Raw genomic sequence first — 17,803 nt, 5'->3', positions numbered from 1 at the left:
TTATTTATTAATTTATTTTTCTTGGGCTAAATGTTGGTTAAAAATAGAGTATATGGCTATACACAAACAAGCGTAGTGCCAGATAAAGCTATCTAATAGTTCATTAATTTTGTAAGGGCTAAATGTTGACTGTAAAGAATTAAAGTATCAAAATATTTGGGGTAAAAATATATATGGCTATAAATAAATATATACAATGTAGGAATTTCTGAGTAAGTGCATTTTTATTGCTGGTTTAATGCTTCAGCTTGGAAAAAAATACATAAAAACATTACTTTCAAGCTCATAATATTTAAAACTCTGTTAAAATAAAAGTGAGTTCGAAAAAACGAAACATCCATCCATCCATCCATTATCCAAACTGCTAAGAGGAAAAAAAAAAATCTATCTTACACGGTGACACAAACATGTTTTAAGTTTGAACATTACAGACGCAAGAAGCTGCCCCACAAAATACCAAAACATTCCTTTTTTTTTTTTTTTTTTTTACCCTTCAGGATGACTGTACTTCCATTTGGTGCTTGGTAAAGTTCTTATATCTTACATACAGTATGTATCCGAGAACATTGCATGAGGTGTGTTTTAGCTGCATGATGATTAATATATAGAAAAATACATTTGTAAAAACTCAGCAAATCATTTTTCTGTGTACATTGCTACTGATGATGCCCACTGGCCAATTTTTGGAACCGTCTAAAATGAATGCGCATTATTAGGCCGATGCAAAGAAAATACAACAACTTGAAACCAAAGTGGAAATAATACAATCATGGTTTACCGTACATAAAGGTGCAGATCCACATTAGAAAGAACATTTTCTTTTATTATTTTTTTTTTTTCCCTCTCCAAAAATGATCAAATTCAGGCTAACGCAGGAGGTATGTCCAATTTTTGGCCTTGGCAAAGGTCTTTGCTCCCCTTTTAGTTTTTACTGAACTCTAAAAGACGTCTTCTGAAATGATTAATTTTGGTGGATCACTGGACGGCTTTGTTTTCATTCAACTGCGTCTCCCCCTCGTTCTGTTGGGCGAAAGTGGAAGCGTCGAAAATGCCCGACGCATTACGGTAGTCGCTTGATGTCTGGTTGATGGTGTTGTGATAGAACTGAAAGAAGAAGCGCTAGTGAGTCTGTGTCAACAAGGCATACGGAAAGCAGAAGCATTGACCTACATTTACAATCTAAATTCCTATACTTGCTCCATGAAATTGAAATAATCCCAATTCCCAACTGTCTATTTTCTTGATTTCGTCACATTCCTCGTGGCTTCCTGTAAGTGAATGTCGGATTTGTTTTGCCTTCAGTCTGGTTTTAAAAGTCCAATGTGGCCCTTGAGCGCAAAAGTTTCCTCCCCTCGGATTAAAGACGAACGCACCTTCTCCTCGCTGACCGTCAGATGTTCCGACATGAAGGTCACCAATTTGGAGAAGGAGGGTCGGTCGCCGGGGTCCAGGGCCCAGCACTTGCACATCAACCCGTACCTGAAGAAGGAAACGTGAAGCACCATGACCTTTCAGTAACTCCTCCAGTCTTTCTGTATCTCGATTACAACTTGCTGACGACACCTACACAAACTCGTCAGCGTAGTAAGGACACTCCATCTTGACTCCTCGTTGAATCATGGAATAGAACCCGTGGTCGACCTTCACGCCTGGGTACGGGGTGACGCCCAGAGAGAATATTTCCCACAGGAGGATGCCGTACGCCCACACATCGCTCTTCATGGTGTACATCCCCTGGAAGATGCTCTCCGGCGCCATCCACTTCACGGGCAAACGCACCTGCCAGGCGTTGAAAGTCCTTTTACAGAATCGTCACCCCCAAAAAAAAAAAAAAAAAAAAGTAAAACATTTTCACGTGACTTACATTTCCTCTCACGACATAGTTGGAATCGTTGTCGATGTCCCGCGCCAGTCCGAAGTCGGCGATTTTCACCAGTCGGCCTTTGGTCACCAGCACGTTGCGAGCCGCCAAGTCACGATGGATACACTGTTGACGCATGTGTGTCATACCGTTAGTTTTAGGGTTGCTTTTGATATAAATTAGCACTCAATAATATTGTACTTTAGGAAAAACATGCAGTAATGGCATAGTTAAATTGAATGCAAAAAATTCCAACAGTTTTTGCTTCAATTCAATGGACGTGTGTGCCTTGGCCACCGGGGGGCAGTATCACACAAATGTACAGTTATACAGTCATAGCTCCTTAGCCGCTCTACAATTGGTCTTTCTTCGCAGAGGATACAGAATATATGAACCGTAGTCATCATGTAATGTATGTAGTGGAGGTTACTTACATTTTTAGAGGAGAGGAAGTCCATGCCTTTGGCCACTTGGACAGCAAAATTCAACAGGTTGTCAAAAGTCAGGGCCTGCAGGTCGTCCGGCTGTCCGTTCTCACAGCTTTCCGGGTCTGTAGATGATTTTCTTTGCATCCACGGAAAGTTCCTGATAACGTGCATTGTCTAAAGTACTGCTTCACTGACCTTCAACGCAGTCCAAGTCCAAACTGGGACCGAGGAGAGCGGCTTCCTCCTGCCCCCCGGCGGAGGCAGGGTGCATTGGGATGTAGTTGTCCATGGCGTCCTCCTGCATGCTGACACCAACGCACAGCAAGGTCTTGGTTGATTTCAAAGAAAAAAAACCAAAAAAAAAACAATTGATCGATGATTACAAAATCCCAACCCGGTTGAGTTTTTCCCTGTCTTCAGGTTGTGATGGAGGTTGCTCTTGCGATCCCTCGCGAAGGCGTCCAACGTCGACTTGTGGTAGCGCTCGCTGCTGCTCTTCAGGTAGTTCAGCAAGTCGCCGTGGCAACAGTACTGGAATATCAGGTATATGGGGCCTGTGTGGAAAAGGGAAACTTTTGAATTGACTTTTGAAAAGACTCAAAGCGCCAAAAATGACAGTAATGGGAATTGTGATTGAAATCACCATCAAATTAGCGGTACAGTTATAGAAACTTCCGTCCGTCCACTAATTGTACCTGACTCTGTGCATGCTCCCAGCAGGTTAACGATGTTCGCGTGGTGGCCAATGTGCGTCAGCATCTTGAGTTCGGACATCAGAGCCTCTTTCTCCACTTCCTGGTGTTTGTCTGCAAGCGAGCGGATTTGCGGCAGCTCTTTGAATTTGAGCTCACTCGTTACACTACGCCGGACAAACACCGACCTTTAAGCATCTTGACGGCCACCTGTTGTGACACGCCAGCCTTCTTGATGCCGTACGCCGTGGCCTGCACCACCATGCCAAAAGCGCCAGAGCCCAGTTCTTGCCCTGAGGACCACACAGGGCACTGTCTTTATATACGCGCAACCGTACTCAAGGTAAGTATGACTCAAGTGAAACTAACCTAATTCCAGGTTCTCCCTGGGAAACTCCCATTTTTGTTCATACGCAAAGTCCTTGAAGTTAATGTAGATGTAATCATTATCATTGGGGCCCACCATCTGGATCATCTGCAGCTGGGGCTGATACTGGGGTTTCTATTGGACATATTAGCGTTAGCCGCTGCCTTTTGCGCTTTGACGCGAGCGCGTGACGCCTCACCTTCTTTTTCACAAAGTACACGAGCACCACACTGACGGTGAGCAAAGCCACAACCAGGATCACGCTGCCAACTTTCAGCCCCACGTATCTGCCGCTGTCCTCTCTGAGAGCTCCTAAAAACATTATATACCGTATATATGTATGTTCGGAATCTGTGGATTCATTTTTTACATGGGGGGGGGGTAGCCATGTATATAATGGGGTGTGATACGATCCAAGAATGTAACGATTTTAACAACACTGTGTCATATGTCAGTTTTTGTTGATTATGGCGGCGCCATGTGGACTAACGCGGTAGTGTTTTGACAAAAGTCAACCACGTTTCCCATGCGCGCCAGATTCCCACGAATCAAATTTTATTCAAACAATACTTTTGGGGTTTTTTTTGTTTGTTTTGGGGATTCTGCCATGACACCAGCAATAGCGCGTAGACGTTCGAATCGACTTCCGTCCTTTTAGCGAAAGGAGGAAGTGAGTATGCCGTAAAGCAATTCTGGACATTTTTATTTATTTTTATTTTTTTGTGTGCCAGGGTTGCTCCCATCCTCCTCAAAGTTGCTTGGTGCCAGTAAAAACTGTAACAAATGTAACAATTCAGTGGCTTAATGATTTGATTTGATATGGTACGGTACGGTAGCTTTCGTTAATAAACAACAACATGTTCATAGGCATACATAGGTATGGTTATGTAAATATACTTTATACATGCACACTTTCTGAGATCGAAGAATCATGAAAACAAACCTGTGGATGCCTCCAGGGACGGCTGGTAGTACACCAGTTGTGGGGCCGCGCACCAGGAGCCAGCAGAGTTTGCCAGGCAAAACTTCAAGTAGTGTCCATCCGGCAGATCTCGACCGGTTGAGCTCTCGATGATCTTTCGGCACCGTACGTCAGAGTCAACACGCCAGGCATCGGGGACCTCTTTCCAGAGGGAGTGACCCTCGCAGCTGTCATAAGGTAAAAAAAAAAAAAAAAAAAAAAGAGCAGGGATGTGTCGCTGGTGGCCAGAAAAGAGCGTGTTTGAAATAATACGGGCGCACCTTTTGTTGCCGGGGAAACAAGACATCCACGTGTAATTTGCCGGTACAGCGCTGACCGTCTGGATGCCAATGCTGTTGTTGTGCTTGTTGATGCTGAATTTGAATTTGGGGTCGTCTGTATCATGGAAAGGGTGGGCAAAGGCAAGCTTGAGTGGTGAGTGGTGCGAAGTACATGCGATTTTTCACAAATCTGTACTTGATTACTCATCTTTCGGACAACTTTTCACTTTGACTGCCTACATTTGTCATCGCAGAGGATAAAGAATCATTGCTCAACTGGCGGTTTCTTACCCACAACACACACAGACACGGACTTGCTTCTGTTTTGTCCACCCGCCTTCACATATAACTTGTATTGTCCTGATGTGATTCCACCGCACAGCTTCACCGTCCTGACAGAACACAACAAATATTATCATCATTATTTGAAATGTCCTTCTTTCATAAATGGTTGGACATTAAAACATGTTTTTTTTTAAAAATCTGATTAACTGACAAAATGATGATCGCGTACGGCATTTTGGCTGTATTAGATCTTTAGCTATACCTGTGAATTGTGACCCAGTCCTCCGTGATGCATTTGGACATGTTGCCGTCGGGTGTCTCCCACACGCAGTGCTGCAACACGGGGTGGTAAAACACGGAGGCTTGCAAACACGCGTCGGCCGCCTCCCGAGCCCGGAGAGTTATTCTCGCATCCAGCTGCACCGTGAGGAAGTCGTCCGCTGAGGTAGCGCACGAGAATGAAAATAAATAGATAATTATAAAGCAGACAAAGTCTTTAAATAAGTTCTGCGAAAAAGCTCATCAGTATAAAACTTAACTAAATAAAGGCATAGAATGCTGTGCAAAGGAGTCACTGTAACGCAATTTAGCAGTAATTTAATGTCATTAAAATTTATGAGACTGGGGAATAGTTGTAAGTTGCTTCACGTTCCAATTAATTACCTCTTAATTTAAAAAGGAAAATGCACTGTTCCTGTAATCAAGGTTTAACGAGAACTAAAATATTCAGTCATATTTGTGTTAGGTTAACACATTTGTCCACTTGTTTGTTAATTAAGAGTATGAAAATTTTTTTTCTAAATACTAATTTTATTGTACATTTAGAACAGAAATAAAATGCGCAATTATTTGCGATTAATCGCAAGGTAACTATGGGACTCATGCGATTAATTATGATTAAAACGTATAGACTGTACGTATATGCGGTAGGACTCGGGCATTAAATGTATTTTAATTTGCATCATAAAGCATTGAATCTAATTTTGAATAAATCCCATTTGAGGCTGTTTAAAGGAAAAGAAAGCCGGATGCGCATGAGACAGAACCGCACACCCTAAACTGAGCAATTTCAACCAGCGTGTGACAAATGAATATGATTGTGTCATTTCGCAGCAGGTTTTTCATGACGACATCTGGGAAAGTTTCAAGTAGTGACGACCGACCCCGAACGCTGACGTCAACCGACTTGGTCGTGTCGTCTTGATTCCTGCAAGTGTACGTGCCGCCGTGGCGCGCGTCCACCGAGTCAATGAACAAGTAAGCCATCCATCTTATCCCGTGCGAGTCATTTCGGACGCACACCTGCAAGGAAAAGATGTCATCGCGAGATGCTGCGTTTGTTGGTGTTAAGTTGCACCGAGGCCACACCTCCTCCTTGATTTTTGCAGGGCACGCTAATGCGCTGGACGTCAACGGCCGGCCGTCTTTCTCCCACACTGCCCATCGCAGCCTCTTGCGTTGGATCCTGCAGCGAAGCAGGAGAGGCTGCCCGGGACTCAAAATCACGCTGGAGATCTCGTCCTCCTTCACCAGGTTTTTCTCTAAGTCTTAAAACACACACAATGGTGTAACTTATTTCAGATGTCTTTTTTTTTTCCCCCCATGTTCTCCTCGCGAATATCACAAACAAACGCAGCAGAGAGAGTTAATCACCGTAGTCGTACAGTTGAGAGCATTCCCGCCCTTGGCTGTTAGTAGCACAGCACATCGCTCCTTTGTTTTTGAATCCAACGCTGGTGATTGTGCTCGCCGTTTTCCCCACACCTGCGACTGCTTCGTCTTGCATTCTGTCCCCCAAAAAAGGTTAGTCATCGTGGTGATAACCAGATGAGGTCTTGTGGTACGTTTGAAAACACGTGTGTGACATCTTACCCCGACCACTTCAGAATAGGCTCAGGGACGCCCTCAGACACACACTTAAAATGGGGGGAACTCCTTGCGTCGTCCACATGGACCAGGGTCAGACGAGGTTTTGTGGGACGTTCTGAGGTGGGGAATGAAACCCCGGGGGGGGAAAAAAAAAAAGTCAGATCGTTAAAATTGATGCACAACACAGGAAGGAGCCGGTACTCACTCGTGGCGACATGTAGAGCAAAGGACAATGAGAAGTCAGCCCCACATCTGAGTGCGTACTCCCCAGAATCTTCCTCCGAAAGCGCTGGCAGGAGCACAGAGGAGCTGCCGTTTCTGTCGAGGAAAAAAAAAAAAAAGATCCATTAAACAAACACGTACAAAACAAAAATCAGAATTATCTTTATCTGCCAAAACACACACTTGGCTCTCTCCGTTGTTTAATTCAGCATACCAAGCATTTATATTATCAAGAGTCCCGAAATATTTGTGGCATTAATTTAGCCCCTTTTCCTAAACTCGGCTTATTGAAATATATTGATTCAAACTTAAATATAACCTAGAACAAATACACATTGTGTATTTAAAACAACCACATGCAATTGCCTTCGAGAAAGTCTGCTAGCTTGCTGCTAACACATAAAGGGAAACCCCATAGACGGGCTAACGAAGAGATCAGTCAAATATAATCAGTCAAATATAACCTACCGTAATTATTAACATTATATTGTACCCGCATTTTAACTTTTTTTATTCAATACCAAAATACTGGCCACGCTTACATCACTGCTACGGCGTGCGACCCTCTGCTCAAGCTGCACGCTCCGCATTCACGGAGGCCCTCCAAGGAGACGAGCAGTCTCCTGCCCGCAGCCACCTCCAGTCGCACTGGAGCGGATGCATTCAGATGGCGCGCTGGGTGGAAACACTCCACCTGGAAAGAACATCATCTTGACCGTTGACTGCTTTCCACACCAAAAAATACACTTGGAGCACTTACCTCATGACTCGGTTCGCAGTTCTCCTGAGCTGCGAAGCCATCGCAGCAGCGCACGCCGACAGCACACAGCAGCAGAACGCCTCGAAAGATAATAATCATAAATGATAATCATCATAATAAAATACATAATCCACACATTTTAAATGTCATTTAAGGTCGAGGTGACTTTTGAATTGAGTTCTTGTTGCCAGCTGTCCATAGAATAGTAAGCAAAGCATCACTTTAAAGCACATATACCTAAAATATACGTTCTAACGACTCCCCAAAAACATCGGACTCACCCGCAATCATTTGACTGTCCGTGAACATCTGTTCGTCTCTTTCTGTTTGTCGCAACGAAACTTCTAAGGTTAAGTCGAGTATTTTTTTTTTTTTTTTAAGAAGGGGAAGCCACGCCTGACTACCTGATAAATGAAAAAGTCTACTTCCTATTCTGGGGAGCCACTTAAGTTCCTAAAACTACAAGGGCTTGAATTTATTTATTTCTACCGCACTTAATTCTTCGTGTTGTCACCGTTGGTGGTATCTTTGTATGTATTTGTTGTGTTCCCCAGTGTAATATTTCAGAAATGTTTTAAACATTTAAACGTGGCTGACTCTCTGTTGAATTTGGCGCATGGGTTCTTCAGAACATCTCGTCTTTGTTCAGTGGAGCCCGAAACAATGATTAGTTGCAGAATAAATATTTATACTTCTGTTTTGTAACTGTCGTCATATATACAGAGTATGTCCACTCTGTCACAGTGAAATTCACATTTGTTAAACAATGTAGTCAGCTTGCTAATTGAATCATGTTGCTAGTCAACGTCAACCCATGTGTTGACCTCAGCCAAAACTGTCTATGCTGTCATTGTCCAACTTTTTCTTGGTGACAATTTCTACTTATTTGGCTTTGCATTCACTTTTGTATTAAATTATCAAGAAAATTTATAGACTTAATATAGACAGACACCTTGTACAGCAACATCAGTGTGCAGCTTGCACTTGCACTATGTCCTGTACATAGGCAGCGGAAAGGCGCTACCCACAATGCAAAGCGGCTCCCAGGCAGAGCAGGGCAACCAAACCTGGCAGTGAGCAAAAACAACAACAGGCTACACTTTTTTTTTTGTCGCAAAAAAAGGGGCTGCATGGACGGCGACCCTCGCGATCGCTGTTCCGCGCGTGCAATGATCTAAATCCGGAAGCCAAACATGCACCCTAGCGTGATGACGTGAGTACCGCAGCGCATTTTTTAAGTGGTCCCGACGCCACAGAGGAGGTGAATTTTAGTCCGCGGAAAAGGGGGGAATCGTTTGCAGGCTAGCCGAGCTGAGCTAGCTCGCTAGCTCTGTGCGGCTCTCTATGTTTGAGTGTCTTCCGGCAGCAACGGCGGCGGCGGTGGCGGTGCCATGAACAGCGGACTCCCAGCCTCAGCTGCTCCGCTCGGGGGTGCCGGGATACCCAATGTCAAGGTGAAGTTTTGCCGTTACTACGCGAAAGACAAAACGTGCTTCTATGGAGACGAGTGCCAGTTCCTGCACGAGGATCCGTCCATGGCTAGCCTGAGCCCCGTCCCGTTGTCTTTGCCCGGTGGTGGCGGGACTCCAGCGGGGTATTCCCTCGGCGGTTCCGGGGCCTCCTGCCCCGGTGGCGGCGGAGGAGGAACCGGCGTGCCCAAGAAGAGTGAAGCCATGGGGCCTTCGGGGAGCTCTCTGGACGGGTCTTTGCTAGCCAGTGAGTAACGCTTTTACTTCACAGCCGGGACCTCACTTGGGGGAACACCTGACTTTAAGAGGAGCCTGGTCGGTCTTAACCGAAAATTTAGCCCCGGGATTCAGTGAGGCCTCCTCGTCCACCTAACGGATTACAGCACATTTACCCGTCATATGCAATTCGGCGCCGTCTCTCTCTGCCGTGGAGCTCACTGGGCAGCATTTTAACACTAACGTGATGTTGTTGTTGTGGAAATTAAGCTTTTGGTAGATTGTTCCCCCCCTCGCGAAGGAGGCCTGGTAGTATGACAGCTGTGAGTGAACAGAAAGCACTTAACGTTAGCCCCGTGTAGCTTCTTGGCAACAATTTACAGAAAAAGTAGCCCTAATATATTTTACGTTATTAACCTCCGATCTCAACTAATATAATCTCATGTGGCGTTTGATCATATCTTGTACTGTGCGTACGTGTGTTTACATTTTTGCGAACTGTAGCTGTGTTGCTAACGTAGCTAGCAGCTAACGTAGCCTCCACGAGGTAGTGTTTTTGTTTTTTTGGCCCAAATTTCTTTAGTAAAAATAAACCAGCAATAGTGCAACTTTATTTTCACGGAACAAAAGCAATGCATACGCTGTCATTGATGTCTTAGCAATCAAACTTTGCTGTTTGTGCGTCGGGATTAGCATCGCCGTTGCTTGCACTTGTGGAACTGTTTACATTTTTTCTAATGAGCTCTGTGATTGGTTACACACAGTCGGGAACGTTCAGACTTCCTAAACGACTTCCTCCGCTTGACACCATCCTTGTTCAACATTAAATTTAGTGCTTTATCTGTCCTTTGCAGTTCCAGGGATGGAGGGAGCGAGTCTGAGCGACGCCAACCTCACCAATTCCTACTTCAGCAGCAGCTTCATTGGAGTGAATGGATTTGGAAGTCCGGCAGAGTCCAAATACTCCATGATGCAGGTACTTTCTCAAACAAACCAGTACAGTGGTAAACTTTTAGGGTTCTTAACCAAAACATTACAATTAAAAAAAGCCAAAGAAAAAGCAAATTGCACTTTTCCACATCTTTGTGGTTATCACCAACCACATGCAAACAAAAAGCCAAACAAGCAGCTGGCTCTCACGGTACATTTCTGTGTTTGCATCACACAAAAATAGACAAAGAAATAGCCAAACACGTGGCGGTGACTGTTCAGATGCTCACAGAGCTGACATCACATTTGACTAAAATATTTTAATAATAATAAATAATATAATAATCTTTAAAATAAATAATAATTTTTTTGACTTTTTATGTTGGTTTGACGGGGCATTGCAACTACAAGAGCTTCATTTGGAATACATATAAATTACAATATAAATGCACATCCAATAGCTTCCTTTCTCTGTGTTTTGAATGCCCCCATCTCTTCCTAGCGAATTACTACCAGCAGCAGCTCTCCCAGTCTGCTCAACGACGGTGCCAAGAATTTTAGCCACAGCACTCACGGTAAGAACAATGTCCCAATTCCCATTGAAATAGCTTTTTTTAAACCTGCCCTTTTTTCTCTACGCAGATCCAGTCAACTCCCCGACATCGTCGCTGTTCAGCGATTTTGGTGCTCTTGGCATTTCTCAACGGAGGAAGGTGAGCAAAATAAAGAAAGCAAGGGGTTCTTAGTTTGCGAGGTAGTCTGTAATTGTATGTAAGGCACCAAACCTGCACTGACTGGGGGTTTATCCTTCAGGCGCCCAATCCGACAGCAAGTGAGTTCATCCCTAAGGGAGCTCCACGAATGGCCACCATGGCGCCGTCTTCAGTCCAGGCCTTCCCCTCACCTCTTTTTGCCCATCCGGGTCTTAACAGCTCCACAGCCGCCGCTTTAGCACCAGGTGCTGTCTCCTTTTCTTTTTTTTTTTGTTTGTTTACTACCCCGTTTTTTCGTTTTTCTTATTAACTGTCTAATTTCAGGCATGTCTTTATCGGCGGGTTCATCTCCCCTTCACTCGCCGAAAATTACGCCGCATACCTCGCCCGCCCCGCGCCGCCGCAGCCACACCCCGAACCCGGTCAACTACATGGTGCCCACGACGGCGGCCGACCCGGGCGCTCACATCATCCAGAAAGAGACTGTCGGGGGGACCACGTACTTCTACACGGACAACACCCCTGCGCCGATGGCCGGGATGGTACGTGCACATATACAACTATTATACTTTTGAAGATAAGTAATTGTGTGTCCTCTGTAAGGACTGTTTGTGACTTTTGTATGCGCAGCCGCTGGCTTTCAGTCGGAAAATGATTACTCGGTTTTCGCTTTTCAATAAATGGGAAGCTCAGAGTTTGTGGTTTCACCGCAGGTGTTTCCTACCTACCACATTTACCCCCCCACTGCACCCCACGTGGCCTACATGCAGCCCAAAGCCAACGCCCCGTCCTTCTTCATGGCAGATGAACTCCGACAGGTATTTCCCTGCCACCTCTTTTATCATCGTACCGCAAATGCCGCTCGTGACTCGCTGTTAACATCTTCCCACACCCTCCAGGAATTAATAAACAGACACCTGATAACCATGGCGCAGATCGACCACTCGGAAAACGCAGGTAGAATTCCGAAGCTTCCGAATGCTACCCCGCGGCAGCAGGATAAAAAACAATTAGTCAAGAGTGGCTCCCCGTGGTGTGCAGATGTACCGTCCGAGGTGGACAGCTACCACAGCCTGTTCCCCCTGGAGGCCCTGCCCCCGCCCAACCGCATGCAGAAGACCAGCAACTTCAGCTACATCACGTCCTGCTACAAGGCGGTCAACAGTAAAGACGACCTGCCCTACTGCCTGAGGAGGATACACGGTAACGCCACGCCCGAAAAACACTCAAAAGTCACGGATACTACAGTAGCACTTGAGTTGGGCGTCCCCAGGTGGACAAAACTATGCTCATGTTATTGTGGTTAAAAAAAACAAAAAATCTGCAAACTATTTTTATCTAATTACGTGATTACTCAAAGAGTTAATCTGTAGAATGCTCAATTTCTTTTGTGATTGTTAAGGCTTCCGCCTCGTCAACACCAAGTGCATGATGCTGGTGGATATGTGGAAGAAGATTCAGCACTCCAATTCGGTCACCCTGAGGGAGGTCTTCACCACAAAGGCCTTTGGAGACCACTGTGAGTCAATGTCCACTTCACCTCACCTGCGGAAATCAAATCAAACATTATACCTCAAAAACTAAAGTCATGGTATATATGACACAATGATTTTATTTTCCATATTTTTCATCGTTAACCCATTAAGGCCGGGAGCGCATCTCCGCGTTTCTACCACTAGAGCCGGGAGCGCTGTTGCGTTTTTCTACCTTTAAAGCCGGTAGAGCGAATACGTCATTTTGATTGAAATGCTTATTTTTTCTCCCCCCCCCCCCCCCCCCCCTCCAGCATTGGTGTTCTCCTATGACTTCCACGCGGGCGCAGAAACCATGTTCAGCCGACACTTCAACGACCCAGCAGCCGACTCGTATTTTACCAAGAGGAAGTGGGGTGAGTGGCTCCTTCTCTAAATAGTGTCTTTCTTTTGTTTTGTAGATTTATTTTATTTTTAAAAATGTTGCTTGACGCACTTTGTTTTGGCTTAGCCACGTCAATCCAATTAAGGCGTGTATATCATTTGCAGTAGCGGGTAGCCACGCTCAAGTTGGGGATGCGTTCTGTTTTCGATGAAGTCATTTCTTGACTATTAGCGAGACGTGGACCTAAGGAGGAAACTGTGGCTGAAAGCGATCCCGAAGGCAGGTGCTGTTGTTGACCTCGTCAACGTGAACAGGGCAGTGCCTGGCATTTAGCAAACAACATGCCAGAAAACAGTCGTTTATGCAAGTGTGTCACGCTCAAATATTGTAGCCATTTTGCTATTTATGTTAGCATCTACCTGCCAAAATCAAATAAAATGCTCTCTTAATGAAACTTAAATCAAAACTGATCTACCTTTTGAAGACATGCAATGAAGTGTAAAACCATGTTAGTGAGCTTTTCTTTAGCCATTTGTTAGCATCTGCTTGCTAAAATTACGTTTTGAAACTGTATCGCAAAGTTGAAATGCATTGAAACTGCTCTACAAATGATATGTTTAAAAAAAATATTCAGGTTGTTGGCAAGTTTCCAGGATCATTTTATTAGCATCTGCTTGCCAAAACGATGTTGAACAGTATTAAAGCTATCCATCCATTCTTTTTATCCTGCTTATCCTTACCAGGATTGTGGGTGACTTTATTTTATACATGCAATTGTCATTTTCCCCCCTCGGTGCTTTTGAGAAGCCCTACTCTAACTTACAATAAAAAGCTCTCCGCAACAAGATAAGGAAGTTGTCAGTTTGCATGTCACCCCTTTCACAAGCTGCGCTAGTGCGATAAAAAAACTTTTTTTTTTTTGTGTGCATATGTGTGGGCAGGACAACACGAGCCTCCCCCGCCGCGGCAGCACGCCGGCCTGCTGCCCGAGTCGCTCATCTGGGCCTACATTGTGCAGCTCAGTTCGGCCCTGCGCACCATCCACACGGCGGGCCTGGCGTGCCGCGTCATGGACCCCAGCAAGATCCTCATCACCGGCAAGACCAGGTTTGTACTGTGCGGCATGAACATGGACCGCGTTAAGTACACCCGGAATATTCCTGCCAAGATTCAGTGAAACATGCCAAACCTGAGCTATAACCCCGCCCCCCAAAATACATATCAACAACTTTTGGCACTATTTGTGTGTGCAGGTTACGTGTAAACTGTGTGGGCGTGTTTGACGTCTTAACGTTTGACAACAGTCAGACCAACCATCTGGCCCTGATGCCGCAATACCAGGTGCCCGACACAACCTGAACCGCGCGCCATCATCACCACCACCACCACCACCGGCGGCGATTTTCAAACTGCGCTTGTGTGTTTTCAGCAAGCCGACCTGGTGTCGCTGGGCAAAGTCGTGCTCGCGCTGGCGTGCAACTCGCTGGCGGGCATTCAGAGGGAGAACCTACAGAAGGCCATGGAGCTGGTGTCCATCAACTACTCGTCGGACCTCAAGAACCTGATACTGTAAGAAAACGGTTTGACACTGTGGCTTTTAAAAGGGAAGTTAACCCAAACATACTTTTTTCAAGAATATGTTCCCAGCAGGCCCACTAGTTGAAACACGGCATTCTGATTCGTTTTGCGTTTGTGGAATATGAGTTAAGCAGCAAAAGCCACTCGTTTTTTAGCAGTCTCCGGGGGCGGCCATTTTGTCTTCTGTCGACTGAAAATGACATCGCAACTGCTCACAATGACAAATCGCGGCTGACCTGTTTTCTGAATCCGAGCCGTGATTGGTCGCTGCGAGCAGTTGTGATGTCATTTTCAGTCGGCAGAAGACAAAATGGCCGCCCCCAGAGATGGCTAAAAACAAGTGGATTAACACTTATTCCACAAACGCAATATTTATCAGAGTGCCCTGTTTCAACTAGTGGCCTTGCAAACTGCAGCTGACTACTTGTCCCATGTCAACTGTGATGATGTGCGTTTGCTTCTCTCCGTGCTTCCAGATATCTGCTGACTGAACAGTCCCGCCTCCGCAGCGTCAACGACATCATGCCGATGATCGGGGCCCGATTTTACACGCAACTGGATGCGTCGCAGATGAGGAACGATGTCATCGAGGAGGACTTGGCCAAGGTAATGTGTCAGAAGTAGTGCCAGTGGTATTTAGCTCACGGCTAAACATGCTAGGTAGCGTGATGGCTAAAGAGCGCCTTCCTTTTCCAGGAGGTGCAAAATGGCCGCCTCTTCCGCCTGCTGGCCAAGTTGGGCACCATCAACGAGAGGCCCGAGTGAGTTTGCCGCCCGATCGGCGTGCTGCATTTGCGCTTGTCAACGCTAAAAAGTGTCGCGCCGTTTGGATTCCAGGTTTCAGAAGGACCCCACGTGGTCAGAGACAGGCGACCGCTACCTGCTCAAGCTTTTCCGGGACCACCTGTTTCACCAGGTGACCGAAGCCGGGACGCCGTGGATCGACCTCAGCCACATCGTCTCCTGTCTCAACAAAGTCAGTGATGCTTACTTGCGATGACGCTCGCCATGAATGTAATGTGCCATTTGAATGAGGTCGCACAGGGATAGCGCCATTTTAATAGTTTAGCAAACAGGAAGTACTTTTCTAACCTCATCTTCCCCTTTATTTTTTTTTCTCGTTTCATATTGATGATAACGAAATGTAGAAATATCTTGTCTTGAAAAAAAAAAAACATGCAACATCTCCTCGGTAAGAAATGTTCATTAAAACAAATAGAATTAATCGCTCCGTCTTCGCAGCTTATTTTTATGTACATTTTTATCTTCATTTAAAATAAACTGTTTTTAATCTTCTGTTTTTAGCGTCTCCAACATTGTTTTTACGTGAGGACTCTCAAAATAGTCTACATTTAAATAGAACTCAAAGACATAAATAGTCAACATATTTTCAGTCATTCGTATGCATTTATTATATTAACATTGAGATTTTTGTCTTTGAATTTTCTGTACAATTTCATTTGAGGTCACAAGTTTGTGTATGTTTTTAGTGTAGGATGTTTTTTTATGCATTTATTTAAAAAAAAAAAAAAAATAAAACATTTCTTTGTCTAAATCTTTTTCTGTGTTCCCCAGCTGGACGCCGGCGGCCCGGAGAAGATCAGCCTGGTGTCGCGGGACGAGAAGAGCGTGCTGGTGGTGACCTACTCGGACCTGAAGCGCTGCTTCGACAGCACCTTCCAGGAGCTGCAGGCGGCCGCCTCCGGCTCACTGTAGCGCCGCCCCCTACTGGCCTGGTGGGCGCACTTCTATTGCACTACGGCGGGCCATCAACCTTCCGAGCGAGCCGGCGGGCGGCCGAGCTCGCGGAGACATTTCAACATCAGCATTTTTGGCGGGAAGGCCTCAGTCGCATACACTGTCCACCGGGAAGGCTTTTGTTTCCCCTCTAAAGTGTATTTTTTTTAGTCTTTCCTAAAAAAGTAAAGAAAAAAAAACCTGCAAGCTGGAAAAAGGATATAACGGACGCTCGGGATGGCGAATTCTGACTTTTTTTTTTTGTTTTTTTTTTTTAAAGATTTTTGGGGGAACAAACCGACGCAAACCACCCGGTTCTTCTTGAGCAGGTTTTCCTGCTTTTATCGTTTGTTTGTGTGTGTGTGGGAGGAGTGGGGGGGGGGGGGGGGTCGTGTGTTTTCAGAGGAGGATGCACTAAGATTTTAATTTTTCCCGGAGTTATTTTTTTTTATGTGTGAATGAATGGCCTACAGGGTGTACAGAGAGTCACACACAAATATGAAATTATGATGACATGATAAAAGCTTTTCTCAAAAAGAGGCTTTTTTAATCCCCCTCCCTCGCATTGCCCCCCAAGGAAAGGACAAACCACTGGGGTAAGGTGCAGGCAGGTCCCCCTGGCCCCCGCCCTTACTTTAGGTTGTAGCCCACCCCACCACCCTTGTTTGGCAGCTGCCTCTTTACGGAATGTCGCCCACTCTTCTTTTTTTAGAAATCCTTTTTTGTGTGTGTGTGTGTGTTTTCGCCAAAGCGGCAGGGCTAACTTTCTTATCCGTGGACCAACGGCAGCAGGGCTCAAGGGGAACGACACGGAGGATGACGAGTAAGGTAGAGCGCCCCCCCCCCCACCCCCCCTCCCACACACGCACACACCTGCTATCCCACCCCCGATGATTGAATGTGATCCGCCGCCGTCATTGGTCAGGATTGTTCACGGCGTCCCCCATGTGCTTCGATGCGGTATTTCAGAAACAATAAAACACGATTCCAAACACTGCTCTTGACCCCCACCTTAAAAAAATGACACGCATCAGACCCTGAAAGGAATAAATTGCCTGTTTGGTGAGTGGGGTGCCGACTGTGTGAGGTAATGTACTAAACGGACACATTTGATAAATGTGGTGCTTTAGAACCCCCCCCCCCCCCCGCCCCCAACACACACACACACCACCCTTACTCACTCCTCACACACACTCCACAACCAACATCTTAGTTTGATTTTTGGCCCCCTCTCATGTTCCAATGTCTCAAACTTTGCAATATTTGTGTGTACAGCAGTATTTTAATAAAGAATACCGAAAGTAATACACTGATGTCATGTTGGTAATTTTTTTTTTTTTTTTTTTTAAAGGGGGGTGGTAGATTTAGTAGGAAAGGACAGTTAAAAAAAACAAAAACATTATTACAGCATTAAAATTTCGTTCACACTGTTCAACATACAATTGTGATAAGGGATCATGTTGTTGAAGTGTGTATGCAAATTTTTCCTAAATTCACATGAGAACGTGTAAATCGAAATTTTTCTACTTATCCTGTCTAAATTGGGAAGATTTTAGACACAATTTTGCAAGAAAATG

General features: G+C 45.3%; 2 protein-coding genes across 6 annotated transcripts; one reads left to right on the top strand and one right to left on the bottom strand.

The window, feature by feature from the left end:
• Positions 1-205: 205 nt before the first annotated feature.
• On the bottom strand, positions 206-8,277 carry LOC147127272 (receptor-type tyrosine-protein kinase FLT3-like). Of its 2 annotated transcripts, XM_086020174.1 has the most exons (23): positions 8,008-8,276; positions 7,727-7,806; positions 7,509-7,660; positions 6,950-7,062; positions 6,748-6,859; positions 6,529-6,662; positions 6,244-6,422; positions 6,039-6,177; positions 5,138-5,315; positions 4,882-4,982; positions 4,591-4,705; positions 4,292-4,497; positions 3,548-3,660; positions 3,351-3,483; positions 3,170-3,274; positions 2,985-3,095; positions 2,684-2,843; positions 2,485-2,594; positions 2,296-2,411; positions 1,865-1,987; positions 1,568-1,779; positions 1,374-1,479; positions 206-1,104 (listed from the first exon to the last, which is right to left on the bottom strand). In XM_086020174.1, exons 1-23 carry the CDS (start codon positions 8,033-8,035, stop codon positions 976-978), a joined length of 2,955 nt encoding a protein of 984 aa, XP_085876300.1. In that variant the 5' UTR covers positions 8,036-8,276; the 3' UTR covers positions 206-975. The 2 variants fall into 2 exon arrangements, with proteins under 2 accessions (XP_085876300.1, XP_085876299.1); XM_086020173.1 differs by having other exon boundaries at positions 6,039-6,422; positions 8,008-8,277.
• pan3 (poly(A) specific ribonuclease subunit PAN3) lies at positions 2,293-17,531 on the top strand. Of its 4 annotated transcripts, none has more exons than XM_086020183.1 (24): positions 2,293-2,615; positions 2,710-2,832; positions 3,010-3,324; positions 4,308-4,507; positions 5,989-6,132; positions 6,264-6,408; positions 9,093-9,442; positions 10,266-10,387; positions 10,844-10,916; positions 10,984-11,054; positions 11,155-11,299; positions 11,379-11,596; positions 11,768-11,872; positions 11,954-12,011; positions 12,096-12,257; positions 12,457-12,573; positions 12,841-12,942; positions 13,853-14,018; positions 14,165-14,252; positions 14,341-14,480; positions 14,966-15,095; positions 15,186-15,250; positions 15,327-15,465; positions 16,065-17,531. In XM_086020183.1, exons 7-24 carry the CDS (start codon positions 9,118-9,120, stop codon positions 16,203-16,205), a joined length of 2,367 nt encoding a protein of 788 aa, XP_085876309.1. In that variant the 5' UTR covers positions 2,293-2,615; positions 2,710-2,832; positions 3,010-3,324; positions 4,308-4,507; positions 5,989-6,132; positions 6,264-6,408; positions 9,093-9,117; the 3' UTR covers positions 16,206-17,531. The 4 variants fall into 4 exon arrangements, with proteins under 4 accessions (XP_085876309.1, XP_085876310.1, XP_085876308.1 ...); XM_086020184.1 differs by having other exon boundaries at positions 3,007-3,324; XM_086020182.1 differs by lacking the exons at positions 2,293-2,615; positions 2,710-2,832; positions 3,010-3,324; ... (1 more) ...; positions 5,989-6,132; positions 6,264-6,408 and adding an exon at positions 6,432-8,939.
• The last annotated feature ends 272 nt before the right edge of the window (positions 17,532-17,803 follow it).

Source organism: Filicampus tigris, chromosome 21 (genome assembly GCF_054856515.1).
Source record: "Filicampus tigris isolate MCC_2025a chromosome 21, RoL_Ftig_1.0, whole genome shotgun sequence".
Classification (NCBI taxonomy): Eukaryota; Metazoa; Chordata; class Actinopteri; order Syngnathiformes; family Syngnathidae; genus Filicampus; species Filicampus tigris.
This window is presented reverse-complemented; position numbering and strand designations above follow the sequence as displayed.

Bases quoted from the DNA above. Each gene is read 5' to 3' on its own strand.
- LOC147127272 (XM_086020173.1), bottom strand. From the start codon at position 8,035: ATGTTCACGGACAGTCAAATGATTGCGG. The intron at 7,063-7,508 runs GTAAGCGTGGCC...TTTCCTCGACAG, and splicing joins TCGCACGCCGTAGCAGTGAT to AAACGGCAGCTCCTCTGTGC. The intron at 3,275-3,350 runs GTTAGTTTCACT...TGTGGTCCTCAG, and splicing joins CAGGGAGAACCTGGAATTAG to GGCAAGAACTGGGCTCTGGC.
- pan3 (XM_086020182.1), top strand. From the start codon at position 8,920: ATGCACCCTAGCGTGATGAC. The intron at 11,055-11,154 runs GTGAGCAAAATA...TTTATCCTTCAG, and splicing joins GCATTTCTCAACGGAGGAAG to GCGCCCAATCCGACAGCAAG. The intron at 14,481-14,965 runs GTAAGAAAACGG...CCGTGCTTCCAG, and splicing joins GACCTCAAGAACCTGATACT to ATATCTGCTGACTGAACAGT.